At 41.7% G+C, this 15,432-nt stretch overlaps 2 protein-coding genes across 7 annotated transcripts in view; one reads left to right on the forward strand and one right to left on the reverse strand.

Annotated features, from left to right (window-relative positions):
- The window catches only part of APOO (apolipoprotein O), an 18,563-nt gene extending 11,836 nt beyond the window's left edge, over positions 1-6,727 (forward strand). For 4 of the 5 annotated variants that reach the window (XM_083439361.1, XM_083439363.1, XM_083439364.1 and 1 more), the window contains exons 7-9: positions 653-760; positions 1,991-2,074; positions 3,248-3,633. In XM_083439361.1, the coding sequence (XP_083295487.1) occupies positions 653-760; positions 1,991-2,047 (165 nt within the window). In that variant the 3' untranslated portion in view covers positions 2,048-2,074; positions 3,248-3,633. Of the gene's footprint in view, positions 1-652; positions 761-1,990; positions 2,075-3,247; positions 3,634-6,412 lie in introns of those variants that run through there. The other variant, XM_083439362.1, reaches the window with a different exon arrangement.
- A 2,250-nt stretch (positions 6,728-8,977) lies between these two features.
- SAT1 (spermidine/spermine N1-acetyltransferase 1) lies at positions 8,978-14,142 on the reverse strand. 2 transcript variants are annotated; one of them, XM_083439485.1, is made up of 6 exons: positions 13,984-14,142; positions 12,147-12,198; positions 11,967-12,050; positions 10,523-10,624; positions 10,387-10,427; positions 8,978-9,523 (listed from the first exon to the last, which is right to left on the reverse strand). In XM_083439485.1, exons 1-6 carry the CDS (start codon positions 14,026-14,028, stop codon positions 9,353-9,355), a joined length of 495 nt encoding a protein of 164 aa, XP_083295611.1. In that variant the 5' UTR covers positions 14,029-14,142; the 3' UTR covers positions 8,978-9,352. The 2 variants fall into 2 exon arrangements, with proteins under 2 accessions (XP_083295611.1, XP_083295610.1); XM_083439484.1 differs by having other exon boundaries at positions 13,595-13,994.
- Between the last annotated feature and the right edge of the window lie 1,290 nt (positions 14,143-15,432).

The raw sequence follows: 15,432 nt of genomic DNA on the forward strand, positions 1-15,432 counted from the left end.
AATAAATTGAATAAAGGAACTTCATAAATGTAAAGTTTGCCACCACATGTACCACCACATTCCTTAGAAACCTCTAAAAAGACTGCCTTGGCAGTGTGGGGTGGGGTTGCTGTGAGGAGCAGGGTACAGGAGCGTTTTCTTTCATTAGCTAGTTTTAGTTATTTTGGGAAGTTTACTGCATTGCTCAAGAAGGCCCCTGAATCTCCTCCTTTGTCGGGGGTGCTCCTGTGTTGGGGCGGGGGGAGAAGGAGACTGGGAAATTTCCTTCCATAAACCAACTTAATCTGCCAATATCTTTAGCACTGACATTTTTCTTGCAAGGACAGCTTTTTTAAAATGTTGGTACTTGTGAATAGCTGTTGCATTGCTACAGTAGTTTGATTAAGCTCCTAGAAATGATGTTGTCCTTGTTCAGAGGGCTCTAGGCCTGTACTGCATGGATAGCAATTGATCTTCCCTGCCGTTATTGGGCTGGGTCAATATTTTGCTGTAATGGCCTATGGCTAGATACAATAAAAGTAATTAAACTAGCACTTCTTCATAAATGTTTGTAAAGTTTTTTTTTTAAAAAAACCACCTAAAAATAAAAATACACAGTGTTTCAAGTGGATGTTAATTTGACTGTTGTTATGAAATCTCTGATTTCTGAAAGGTAACTGGTTCTCAGCTGTACGACTGGAGTCTCCAAGCCTACATAAATATAGAATCTCTCTGGAAAGATCCTCCCAAAAAGAAAAAATCTGCAAAAGCCAGTGACAAGGTATGACATTTGAGAGTTTGTTGTGCTGTAGGTGTATCTCTGTTCTTGGCTGTTTTGTTTGAATTGCTGTGTTCTTTGTTTCTGTGCTATTCTCCTTATGCTTTTAGAGAACCAGAGCTGTGCAGGGATAAGTCAAATTAGGCCCATAGTTTCAAGTACCATGCTGTTGTTCCCAGAGTTCGAAATGCCCATTGTTCCAGGCGTGTTTTGCGAAAGGGATTTTCATTAGCCCAAGCAGTTTCTGAGCTCTGGGCGCAGTGCTGTGCCTAAGATTCCAGATTAAAACTGCGGAGTGGAAGGAAAGGAGGACCTTTTTCTGCCTCCCCACTTTCAGCTACTCTCTGAAGACTGGAGAAGAGACCCTTTTAAGAATATTACGGGGGTGGTCTGGGGAAGCATGGCTTTGTTTTTTGCAGCCTTCAGATGAAGACTAGACCATGTGAAAAATGAACATAAGATTTTAGCTGCAGTTCATTCATTTTCAGCTTTGTATTCTTGTTATAAAAAAGCATGCCTAGATATTCCATTGTTGCGCCCAAAGCCTAGGTTTAAAGTGCCATTTAGCTCCTTGCTTTCATATCTCAGTTTCTAACACTGGTTGTTCCTACTTTCATGTATTCATAATTAGGAAATGCAGCACACTACTAGAAATGCCATGCTTTTATAGGTTTCGGATTCAAGCAGCATGCTACAGCTGCTCTTAAATTATGTTTAATGGGAGATGCCATGTAATATGCCATTTGAATCTTTTACATAGTATGCTGCTCATTCTTCAAGTTTGCGTGTTTATGCAGTAGTTTGTTGCAGAAATAGGCTACAATCCTCTACATTCCATCAGTCAAAATTGTAGTTACCTTTCAGAGATGTCAGTGACATTTTTCAAGTTCTTGTATCCTTCTGCTGTTAATTGCATCATATCCTTTCCTAACCTCATTCCTCTCTTGTTCCTTTTGGTTATACTACTTCAACATGTTAATTTCAGTTGATGGTATCTGACTCGCTGTAGGCCCCTTGAAATCCATGGATTTGTTAGTGATGATGGCCTTCAATCTATTTGTTTCAGTAAAGGACCCCAAAATACATACTGAGGAGAAACTAACATTAGATCATCCTCTAGAGATGGTATATGCCCAAAGAGTATGGAATCTTATAATCAAATACTTTATTTTGTGGAGGTAAATTGTTTTGATAAAAAATTATTAAAACTTCAGTCTGTGATGTCTTTTTAAGGGTGATGCAGATAGTGACAAAACAGCAAAAGTACAAGAAGAAAAAGCAATAAAATAGAATTGTCTATGGCTTCTCAATGAACAGGTAAGGTGCACTAACTATTCCATGGTTCCCATGAGAAAAATAAGAATAGCCCTAAAAGTAAAACTGGATTAGTGGTTAAGTTTGTTTTTTAAATTCTTCTGGCTCCAAATACATAATTTACTCAAATAGAACACTTGAGTGATGCAATTTTAAAACTATTAGCTGTTTTTATTACTTGTGTTATCTCTCCTGACCATTCCAAAGGTATGGTGATGTGCATAATATTTAACTACAGCAATTAAATGTTTTCAAAGGCTTAGAACTTTGTAAAATATAAATCAAGCTGGGGGTTTATCTCTAAAGCACCAGTTTGCAAACTCTGCTTAGGTGCATAGCTGAGTGGCAGAAAATCATGCTTTGAAATCCATGTTTGGCATAAAACAGTAAATACATTTCTGAAAGTAATGTATTGGCTTGCACCCCTCTATAGCTATGATTCCTGTTCCCTCTTTGCCGGAGGAAGAAAAGCTAATAAAATAGCTCCATTACTTCTCACCTGGCACATTGATTTGAAGCCGTTCTGCCATGTGTTCCCTCCAAGGGAGATGCGGAGAGTGCAGACATGAGAAAAATACTTCTCAGCAATGGCTCCCCACTTCTGGTATACTCTCTCCAGGCAGTCACATTACTTATCTTTAGGTGGTAGGCAAAAACAATACTTTTCCATCAGGCCTTTGGTTTTTAATTATGTCTGGCCTTTTCAGTGGGTGTGATGTTTTAGTTCTTTTTTTCAAAAATATGAATCAGTTTTAGATTTTAGTGTATTGTAGTTTATGCTGACTTTAATGTTTGTTATTAATTTTTTGTTGTAAATGCATTGAGATTTTGTAATGAAAAACAACTAAAAAGTTTGATAAATAATAATCATTTCAGAGTTTTCTAGAAGGTAAATCAGATTACTTGAAAATTGGACGGTTGCTGGCTAATGTGAAATATTATGTCATCTATAGAGTTGTTTTATATGCACTAACAGCAAGAAAACTATGGGCTACTTTTTGGATCCCACCTCAAACAGTGTTGACATTTTGGGGAACTTAACAATTTATTTTTTTAAGTTTTGAAAAAAACACTAAAGCAACACTTCTGCTGCTTGGAATAGTTTTTAGTTACAAAAACAGCAACAATCTTGACTGACAGCAAAAACTAACTTTAAAACCCTTCTTTTGAATACAGATGGATTGAGAGCCTGCAGGAGATCAACACTTTTCTAAAAAAAGAACAGAATCTGTGTTGACTATGAGTACATTTTGTCTGTGATTTGGCTCAACAAGAACAAGACTTACAATCTGTTTGAAAGCACCGTATCTGGATCTGAAGGGACACAGTCCTGTTATTTGCCAGCTTTGGACTTTAGGTCAGAGTTCGGCAAGATTACTCATAGATTTTGTCAGGACCTCGGTCTACGTCTGCAACCCTGAGCCCTGCTTACAAGGAAGTACTGGACTTAATGGGACTTAATTCTAAATAATTGCTTAGAAGTGCCCTGCAAGTTGAGTCTCAGAACTCCTCTGTCTGTTGTTACTATTTATAGGCTTAATTAAAATGAATGCCTGATTCCCCCCTTATGTTTGGTCATTTAATCAGCATCCATATATTAATCAGAATAAATTACATTCTTGGTCAGAACAAAGCTTAATTGTGTTATGGGTGGTGGTGGAGAAGCTAAATAACATATGAGCATTAAAGTTGTGCCCAGCAGTAGGCTAGCAAACTTGACAAAAGGCTCAGAAATACAATGGCCTTGTCTCTTCTCTGCGCCTTCCCCTTCCCCCTCCAAATCAAACTTTTCTGGATGACGAAGGTCAGTGGGAAGTGCATAATGGAATGTCTGTGAGATTCCCTCTATAGATGGATGGGAACAGAACTCTTTGTTTTTCTTTAGGGTTTTTTGCTTGCCTGAATGCACAGCTCAGTAAGGGTCAGAATGCTGCGCTGGTGAGAACTAGCTATAGCATAGCTAATGACTTCTTATCGGCCACTCAGGAAGGAGAACTATAGAGCAAGGGAACGCAAACATTTTGTGTAGGGTTGGACACAATAGATGAGCTTTTTCTTGCTTGCAGCCACATCACATCATTTCCAAGTGAAAACAGCCTAGCTGAATGGTGGCATGCTGGCAGGCTGCCCATTCTTTAGTTTGACGTGCAAGAAGTTTGCAAATGCATTTCAGACATGTAAATGAAACAGCACAAGGCAGCATTGAGGATTTCTGTTCATGCCAAGAACATTAGACCAGCCGAATGGGAACACATTTCAATATTTGATGGGATTTTTCAAATGTTGTAGGTATCCTGTATGAGTGTGTTGTGCTTCCTTTACAATTCAGGAAGAGGTTATGAGGCATGGGAAATCCTGTATTAATGTAGTATCTGTCCTATTAATAAGAGCAATTGTATGCCGGCTCTGTGAATACCTACATTACTCATGTCATGACCTGAAAAAAAAGAGAAACTACACAATAGACTTCAGTCTTATCTGAGTAATCTGGTGCTGCTTCTAATGCAGCCTTTTTTCTTGTTAAAAGGCCTCTCTTCTCTCCTTTACATTGGGACACTGGTTCCTGTGTCTGTTTGCATGCCACTTGACTGCTAACAAATTACCTCATTAGTTCAGCTTGTTTCTGTAACAAATGTGCACTTAAATGTAGTTTTATGAACTTTACTTTAGACCCGTATCCACATACTAAGGGTTCATTAAAAAAAAAAAGCTTGCAAAACCATGTTCTATAATGGCTAAAATCTGGGGCATGTTCAGATCTAGAAAGTCATGTTATCAAGATGCTTACTGAAAATGAGGCCTGGATGTCTCCAGGATGATAATAAGCAGGACATTAAGACAACCTCTTGTTTGCCCCCAGCATCTGGAATACTGCCTCTGGACAAGGAAGATTCATTTAGCTATCCTAACTAATGGTTAGTTAGGCTGTTCCTTTGCCCTCATGGTGCCAAGCGGTACTTGGAATGAATTAGATTTAGTGTATTTGTTTTACATAATAAATATAAAATGGGACGCGGGTGGCGCTGTGGTCTAAACCACTGAGCCTCTTGGGCTTGCCGATCAGAAGGTCGGCAGTTTGAATCCCCGCGACGGGGTGAGCTCCCGTTGTTCGGTCCCTGCTCCTGCCCACCTAGCAGTTCAAAAGCACGTGCAAGTGCAAGTAGATAAATAGGAACTGCTCTGGCAGGAAGGTAAACGGTGTTTCCGTGCGCTGCTCTGGTTCACCAGAAGCGGCTTAGTCATGTTGGCCACATGACCTGGAAGCTGTCTGCGGACAAACGCCGGCTCCCTCAGCCAATAAAGCGAGATGAGCGTCGCAACCCCAGAGTCGTCCACGACTGGACCTAATGGTCAGGGCTACCTTTACCTTTTAATAAATATAATAAAACCTACAAATTAAAATACCCAGCTGATACTGCGGCTGGCATATAAAGTACCAACATGTGTTCAGGAGGAAGCATGTGTGGAGCAGAACTTATCTATCTCTAGATCTCAGCCTATGTAAAAACCAGATTTTTCAAAATCACCCTAAAACACAATTGGCTCTTGACTGTTTAGGGCAGCCAGATCAAATTGTACAGCACTTTTGTGATAGAGGTTTCTGGCATTTACCTATTCTAGTGTTCAGTGGAAGGGAGTTTCATAGTTCTAGGGTAGCCATTGAGAATGCCTATTTATTTGTTTATTAAATTTGCATACCACCCTTCATCTGTAGACCTCGGTGCTGTTCACAACATAAAAATACAAGATAAAAACACAAAATACATGATAAAAGCAAGAGCAGCAACAAAAAACCCCCAATAACCCCCTCCCCATCCACTCCCACAAATGCATTTAAAAGTGAATAGGATGTTAATCAGCCAAAGGTCTGGTTGAAGAGAAATGTTTTCACTTGGCGCCTAACGGTGCATAATGAAGGTACCAGCCTAACCTCCCTGGAGAGAGCATTCCACAAACGGGGAGCCACTGCAGAAAAGGCCCATTCTCATGTCACCCTCCAGACCTCTTGTGGAGAGGGACACAAAGATGGACCTCAAAGGGTGTTCTCATGGTCTTCATAGGTCCTGAGCCGTTTAAAGCTTTGTAGATCAAAATCAGCTGTTTGGATTACTTGTGTGCATAGTAGTCGAGCACATTTCACAGAGTAGCAGAATGACCACACACTAGACAAATTATGGAAGACCCAACCTTGAAATGTTTTCCTGAACTAAACCAGGACAGCTGCATGTTTGCAAATTCTTCTGTGGTAGGGGGAGTGGGGCAGGCAGAGGGAATGCTCATGGCACTTAGCAAATGAGGATCAAAGGTTTATCCTGGTCTTCTCCCTGTTTTTGTGTGCAGACAAGTTGCGAGAGGGGTCAGCCACAGTTCACTTGTAGCTTGAGGCAGTGCAATATTGAACATTTACCACTTGGACCTGCTGACTTTATGAATTTGCACTTATTTAAATGCCGTAAGAGAAAATTATCCGACTGCATTTCAGAATGCATTTTCTCACCTCTTTAAAGCTAACGCTTGAAGGCTAACGAGGCAAGTCTCATTTCCTCTTACGGTATAACCACAGCAGCTCAATTTCCTGCTCTTGTGAAATGCTGTGGTATATTATCTGTCCATTCCAGCTCAAGACAACAATAAAGGAATCCTTGGGTAACAACATGTTTTCTTTTGTTGCTTATATTCATTTAAGTGATTTATTTTTCTATGTAGGATCCTATTTCACAGAATGCTGGGGCTAACCAAACTGACATGCTGATGTGATTATGAACTTTTCTAAATTCATATCCTGCTGAAGAAATCTGAACAGTGCTATAAACAGTTTCTGTGTCATTTCCTTCCCTTTTTATGGCCTATAACCGACACCTTGCGTTAAGAAAGGCTTGGCTGAATTATTCAAACATGCACCCACCATTGTTCTATTCATGTGCTGTCAGCTTGTAAAATGCAGTGGGAAATTCAGATTTCTGGTACTTTAATATTGGCTTAAGAGAGACAAGCCGTATATTGCCCTCGAGCAGTTCTGGTTTTCATTTCCCCGCTTTTCTTAAATATAGTAAGTTATTAAAGCACATGAGGCAGTGATATGAGCCTCCATGTCATAGCCACTTCCTGAGAGGCACTGTTAGCCTTCCTCTCATGTCTGCTGGTTGTCAGTTCAGAAGGCAAAGTGATGTGAAGGTGGCATGGCAAACAAGTGCTGGGGGGGGGGCACACACTTTAAGTGAAAAGCAGGGGGACGACGGGGAACTTCAGGCCTTTCTAACTGGCCCTCAGGATTCTCCAGACCACACTGACCAACACATCCTCCTTGAGTGTTTTTGTGTGATTGGAACGTGTTCTTCAACTCATAATCCCTTCTGCTTGCCTGGATAAAGATGACAGAGGGATATGTGTGTGTGTGTAGAAACTAGGCTACTGTACCAAGGTCAAACTCACACTGGTTGCTCCATCAACCTTTGTCGCTAGCCCCAATCACACCTGGCACATGGCCCCTACAAGGTTGGCCAGAAAGGAGTGTGACCTTTGAGCTGAAAAAGGTTCCGCAGTCCTCGTCTGCTACTGATCACCCATCACAAAGTGGCTTTAGCAGTAATGTTTTCTTGATAGAGCAGGGATGGGCTGCAGGTTCTCCTGGTCCACAACCCCCATCACCCCAGCTCCTTAGACAGGCTGGCTGCAGTTAGTGGGAGCTGGGAATCCAACAACATTAAGAGTTGCAGGATACCCATCACAACCCAAGAGAGAGAGATACAGGAAGATGGCTATGAGAAAAGGTAGCATACATTTCTCGTGTGTGTATGCCTTGCATGCTTCCTCCCCCCCCCCCCTTAATATATAAAAGGATACTAAAAGTGTTTTTCATTTCCTTAAAAAGACTTGTGCCTACAGGTATAATGTATGAGAAATGTGGTTTGTAAGCTGAACAATAAAAGCTCTACAGGAAATGAGTCAGTGATGCCAAATGTGCCCAACTTGCTGACGTTAGCCAAAGGAACTCAGATTACGTTCTTCGGTATCATTCTCAGACCATGATTATAACAGAGTGTAATGGGGGTTTTCCTTGGAAATTCTTGCCAAAGCTACTGCTATCAGGAAATAACCGGTACTCTCTGACTCTTAAGCAATGAGAGTACAGTTGTATATACTGATTTTGGGGGGAGAATAATGGTAGGTTGAAAAGAAAAACAATATAGGAGGTGGAATGAACAAGTTTGTTGGCTTTTAAAAGGTAAAAGACAGTTAAGTCCAGTCATGAACAACTCGGGTTGCGGCACTCATCTCACTTTACTGGCCGAGGGAGCTGACGTTTGTCCGCAGACCGTTTTTCTGGGTCATGTGGCCAGCATGACTAAGCAAAACCAGAGCAGTGCACAGAAACGCCATTTACCTTCCCGCCGGAACGGTACCTATTTATCTATTTACACTTTGACATGGGAGGAGCTGGGACTGAACAACGGGAGCTCACCCCATTGTGGGGATTCAAACCACCGACCTTCCGGATCGGCAAGCCCAAGGCTCAGTGGTTTACACCACAGCGCCACCCACGTTGGCTTTTAGCAACCATTAAAGACAGGTATGTGCACAGCACGGTTTTGCTTTCTTTACTGCTTCCCACTCAGAAATAACTAAGCAGCACTTGGACTATGATTTACAAAAGCGTAACTGTTAGTACATTGCAGCAAAAACAAGTCTTGTGGCAGCCTTTTAAAGACTGTTCAAAACCAGATATTAACCCTGTCCTGCAGCTCATTAACTGATTACACCACCAGTGAAATCAGCTGATGGGTGGGTGGGGGGGACCAAAGTCTTTGCAAATCTCCCCACAGTGATATCAATGAAATTTCATGGGTCTAAAAGTACATAATAAACAAGTGCATCAAAGAACCACTGAATAAAATATTACACCAGTTTGTTTTGCTAGCATGAAAAACAGTTTATTTGCTTATGAATGCAAATAATTAAGAAAAAAACCCTACCAGTGTGTACACTGTACACATTTGAATGACACTTACAAGAATGAAGTTATATACAATATACATTTCAGGATCACAGGTGTACTGATGGGAGGATGGAGACAGACAAGTAACTTGACTCTGTAACTTGTCACTGCCTGTGGGATTAGAGTCCCAAAACTCCAGCAAACAATCATATTTATGCCACTGGTAATAAAGCTTTTGAATTAGGGTCCATATTAACTTCATTTCATTACTACAAGGTTGGATAGGAAACAGGAAGGACAGTCAAAAAGCATGCAAATTGCTATTGTCCTGAGAGCTCAGCTCCTCACTCTTCAGCTGCCATCTTCATCAAGTACTCCTTGTCTATTTTGAAAAGTCTCCATCCTTCCTCAGAAGACAGGTCAGAAGCTCCCCGTCTCTTGTAGAACCTGATGGAAGGCTCATTCCACTCAGCTACTAAGAAGTGCATACTGCTGCAACGACATTTGACAGCCACCTAGAGAAAGAAAATGGGCAGAAATAATTAAGGGAGTATTTCTGTGTGCTGGGATGTGGTACTGCTTCTTTAAAAAAGTTCTATGTAGGGAATTTCCAGATGTGGTAGCAGTTACGTTGTTTCACTGAATCCCTACTTGATCTATTTTCTAGGTTCCCTAATCCACTATAAATCTCTTGAAAAAGAAGAGCTTTAGGATAAGGTACAAAAAACATCCCCAATGTGCTTCTTAAGCAGTTTGCAACCTTGAACAAATAATGTCAATATGCAACTGAAGCAGAAGGGGAACCCTAAATATCTGAATGGCCTGGTGGATATTGCAATATTCACAAGTTCAAACATAGTAGTGTGCTTCTGCTGTACAATATTTCCTTGAAATAAGACACATGGTACTGAGCCACGCTACATTTGGTCATGTGGTTTACTACTTATACTTCCTTTGAGAGGATGTTTCCAAGGTGGACTGGTCATCTGAACACTCCCATCATCAGAACAATGAGGCAGTGTGCTACCACAGAGAACTCTATCATGGGCTAGGCTGTCACAAAGAAGGCAGCACCGTTAATCCAAGGAAGGATATTTAAAAGCAGCATGAGAGATATCCCAATAGGTGCAGGAAATGCTTTAATGACACAACTCTGTTGAAAATATTTATGTAAAAAAAAATACATGTTGGGGTGTGTTCTAAATAAAAGTACTTCTTGTACCTATTGGGATACTGCTTTCTATGCTGTATTAATGCAAACTCAATCAAAGGCACACTTATCCATGGGCACTGCACAATCTGAATTGAATAATTTCCCAACCAAGTGTGACTGGTTAAGTGATCATTTTAGAACACTTTTCCCATATCAGCTTCTTACCTGACTTAAATTCTTTAGAATTTCTGAACCAATGCCCAAACCTAAAAATAAAACAAGTGCAATTTTACTAGTCACGTTTTTAGAAGAGTTGAATCAAGCTTAATTGTAAAATGTTTCCTTAAAATTTAAATGGTACCTCTGAACTCATTCATTACAAAGAAGTCTTCAAGATACAGCAGTTTTCCAATCCATGGGTCATACGTGAAGTAATACATGGCAAAGCCCACAACACTGTATCCTGCAACAAAACGTATTTACTTTACATACATGTGCATACATACAGAGTACCTTTTTAATAAAGCAACAAGTTAGTATATACGAAATATCACATGCTTGTGCCAAACTAGTCACTCCGAACATGCAAAATTAATCTTATGCTGCAATAAGCCAAGTTTAGCACTCATCATACATTATAATGAATTGCAGTTTAAGTAAGATAGAAATTCCTAGCAAGTTAAGGCCATCCTGGAAAGTTCTAAGACCCTCAAAAACCAGCATCATATTTTTTGGTCACAGTTTCATGTTGTTCTTGCACATACCCAGGAATTACGTAATTGCAACACCTGGCAAGTTGTGTCAACAATTACATCATAATTATAGCCTTTTGCTGGAGAGTCTCTGCACATACCCTATTGATACCACTTTGGAAAACAATTCAGGCTTCTACAATTTTACACGGCAGATCAGAATATTGTGGCAAACATTTCAACTCTGCTTCCTTCTAGATTTTGGAACATAAAACTCCCAAAGCAAAAGCCCCTGAAGTTTGTTTTCCACATTAATTGATGTCCATTTGTTTAGAATACAATCACTCTTTTTTTTTTAAGGAGGAGACTACAGGATTGCCTTTGTGACAGCTAAGAGCAAATACAGCAGCTATTATTTTTCCAATATGAATATTTCAAGGAAATAGTGATTGCTTTCAAGTGTTTTCTTTGATTCATTGCTTGCGTCATTCTCCTATGCTTCTGCTTGCAAAGGGAACAATTGTTCACTATCCTTACTACATCCTAGTCAATATTCATATTTAGAACTTCAATCTTGTTACAGTACATGTAATCCAAGGAACAGAGTTACATACAGGATTTCTGATCTACCGAGTGTTTTGTATATGCTTTTTTCTCTTTCTTTTTGAGGTACATGTTTTGGAATAGGATTTGACCCTGGAGACCTTACCTCATATATCATGATCATCTACTTTATTGTGTAACGGATCTTTTAGTTACCTCCCCGCCCATCCATGTACACGGAAGGGCCATGTACATGGCGAAGCTAGAGACTGTAACCTGAAGATTGGGGACAAATTAAAGAAAACATGTGATTCAACAGGATTACATAGTGATAAGTTAGGGTCAAACAAAAACAGCCATGTAACGAAGTGGAATTATAGTTTTGTTCTATTACGATTATACCTGGTTCTCCATCACCTTCAGGATAACTGAACAATAAGATACAATTTGAAAAGTTCAGTAAGTTTTAGCATTCACCTTTGCAATGAAGTATGGCTAGAGTCTTACTTATTATAAGCATTGTTATTTACATTCTGTGATTTTCTAATTAATTTTTTAAAAAAGTTTCACCTTCAGCTGTCCAGTGTTCTTTTGGCACTTCTGCAACAAGGCAGTGGTAGAAGGGATGTTCTCCAAAGCCGTCCTCAAGTAGATCTACAGGATTACAATAAATGTATTATCTAGCTACAGTTTTCCTATCCCCAGGTTGAATTGTCATAAAACTGTCCTGGTAGTCTTATTTTATATTACCTTTTTCAGTCAGTACCACTTGATCCTCCATTTCTTCATATTTAGCAAGCTCCTGTCCAAAACAAAGCATATATGTTTAGTTATATTTCATTGGACCAACTTCTGTTAACATATTTTGCACTTCTTTTTCTTGCGCCATGGACCATAGTCTATATAGAAAAAAACATTTTATAGAATACTATCTGCTTGTCTTCTGACAAGTGAAAATTCAGCAGGGAACTATAGTTAATGGATTATGTACAGTATTGATTCTACACCCTGAAGGACCTGAGGGTATTGCCTAAAGATTAAGAAGGCAGCCCTTACACACATTGCCCCCAAAGCAGGCCCTAGTGAACACTTGAGACTTACTTCCAAATAAGGATGCACGGAATTGAGCTGTTCCATTCTTGACATGTTTTAAGCATTTAAAATGACAGGAACGAAAGGGTTAATAATAATAATTCCAATGTATTTAAGAAATTTAAGTTAATGCTAAACCTTTGGGGGGGGGAATTCCCAAGTGAAATATGTGTTCCTCAATGTTTGTATCCAATGGGACATCCCATCAAAGGAATTAGACCAGATGAACAGCTGAATCACTTCCAAGTGCAGTTCTGGTGCTGGGTCCTTGCTTCCTTTTTTCTTTACAGCAGTCACTTGTGCAGAGGGTAGAAACTGTCTGCAGCCTATTTCGCAACAGCAGGAAGAGGATGTTTTGCCAACTCAGGAGGGCAAAGGTGTCTGTGCCCAGAAGGAAGTTATTTCGCTTGCAGAACAAACAGTTCCCACCCTCAGGGGCCTACCTTTGCCCTGGAACTGTATGTGGTAAGCTAGACAAGAACTGGACGGGGGGGGGGGGGGACTCCTGAAAGATCGAAAACACAAGATCGTTTTTGCTTCCAGAGTAACTGCCATGGTGAGAAATTCTAGGCATGTTTACACTCCAAACGTACAAGATTGCAGTTCAAACTGGTGTGTCGCGGAGTACATACGTGGGGAATTTCTCTCTCGCTATACACACGTCAAACGTTAGCATTTTGGTTTGCAACACAAACCGCCTAAAGCAGGTGCAGGCTTATTTAGGGGTAAAAATACTAAGAGATCCGTGTCGTCCAGTCTTTTACTTTTATCCCACCTTAACTAATTTTTTTTGTCGTTCCTTTTTTTTTTTAAGTCGGAAGGCGTGTGGTGGCAACTGATAAAAATGCCCTACTTTGGCGTGCCTCGCTAAGCAGCCCCTCTGGTTGGCAAAGATAAGAGCGCGCAATCCTTCCTTCCCCCTCCGCCACCCAGGACGGCGCGCTCAGTTCAGAGAACAACTTTTATTATATTTAAAAAAAGAAAAAACCTCTCAAGAGGCTCAAGACGAAAGGAGGCCAATGGAAGTGACTTTTGTTTTTCCACTCTTGTTCATGGCATCTGCTCGTTTCTTGCCTGCGCCTGGCCTGGCGCAGAGCGAGATCTACCTTTATGAGGCGCAGGAGGTCGGCGCAGTCCTCGGGCCGCGCGGCGCGGATACGGAACGAGGCCATTTTCGGCGGCGTTTCCCTTTGCGTCCCCCGCCTCGCGTGAGTCCCCGATAGTTGAAGAGCAGGAGGAGCAGTTTCTTCATTCGCGTCCCGGGCGCGGCGTGGGCAGCTGCGGCGGCGGCACAGGCACAGTCAGGCTGCCAGCATCCCGCAGCAGCTCTCGGAGCGAAACAGCAAAGCCACCGAACGAGGGTGCAGCGGACTCTACTCCGGGTGCCCGCCGAGCAGCCCCTATTTATGCCACCGCCATCCCCACTCCCAGCCAATCACAAGTTGCCCCTCTATTCTCCTCCCCCCCTCCGCGCCGTTCCTCCTTCATCTCTTACCTCATCTTTCCAGGAAATGATGCCGGGTGGAAACTTCTGACTCATCAAGGCCCGAGGCAAAAGGCAAGCAAGGCTGTGCGGAGACCGCCACCTTCTGGAGCGAGCAATCCGCACATCACCGCGCCCTGGAGGGAGAGGGCCTTTGTCTCAGGCTTCCTGACCTCCTTGCAACCCCCCTTGCGGCACAGCCTTCCACAAAGGCTCCTATCCCACCTACTGATATATATGCTCACAAGGGAGGACTAAATATATATGGCAGTTTAGCATCCTATGCACACGTGTTTTTCACATCATCTGCACAGCATTGTTCTCATCCACGTGGCAGCCCAAGCCTCCCCCCTATTTAATTCGGATTTTCCTGATCCCCAGTTGGGCTTATCCATTCCTCTGTTTGCCCCTCGCTTCCCCCAGGGGAATCAGGACAAACAGCAATCAGCCCTTAATGTGGTAAGATTTATCCAACATGCATCATACGCTACCCAACTATGAGGGTATTGAAGTTCATTTTGTGGGTGGGTTTTGGTTCTACCTGTGCACTGTCCGATAATGTTTTGCTAGGTGCCATCTATCACCACATCCCCTAGTTCTGTTGGCCAGGCACGTCTCCGTGGGCTGGTCACAGGCCACACAATTAAGACAAAAACAAAAACCTGCTTTGTGCAAGTCTGGTATATCGGAACACTTATTTGGTACACACCCTGCTTGGCACACACTCCACACACATGTACACAGGCAGGAAGCCTCAATGGCGACCTTCTGGAGGCTTCACCCGGAGCAAAAAAACCAGCTAGCCCCTCCCTCTCCAGCTATGGCACTGCCTAAAGGTACATATCTTATGTGACATCTCTCATTGTCTTTGCCTTTACTTCAAAGTAGCTGCCAGAGAAGGGCCACAACTTGATCAAGGAAGTGGTGCTGGGGAAAGGGAGGGGAGCAAAGAAACCTATGTCAGGTCCCCAGTCTGAATTGTCTCACAGAGGTTGCTATTAGCCCTGCTCAAAAAGGAATGCCACAGTTGAGTAGCTTTGGGGTAACAATTTTACAAGAATTCAAGAAACTACCTTGTGCGATTGGTCTGACTACCTCAGTATTGTCAATGCTGACTGGCTGTAGCTTTCCAGGGATTTTGTCTGGAGTCTTTCCCAACCCTGTCTGGAGGTGCCAGGAACAGAACCCTGGACCTTCTGCCTGCAAAGCTTGTGAATTTTTAACTTTGTTGTAACAGGTTGAACACCATCTTGTTAAGACTTGTTCCATTTAACTCCTTGCTTTAAGGAAACGAACAGAGAGGAATCAGTGTTATATGGTAATCTTTCTAATAAATGTACAAGCAGCTTGGCCATTTGGTTTTGTTTTTAGGCAGATGCAGAGATGTGGGGCCTCTAGGACTTTTTATAGGTTTATAAACAAATAAATCAGATGGAAATTATGGCCAGTGACGCAGTCACC

This window comes from Podarcis tiliguerta (genome assembly GCF_965153285.1).
Source record: "Podarcis tiliguerta genome assembly, chromosome: 4".
NCBI classification, from domain to species: domain Eukaryota; kingdom Metazoa; phylum Chordata; class Lepidosauria; order Squamata; family Lacertidae; genus Podarcis; species Podarcis tiliguerta.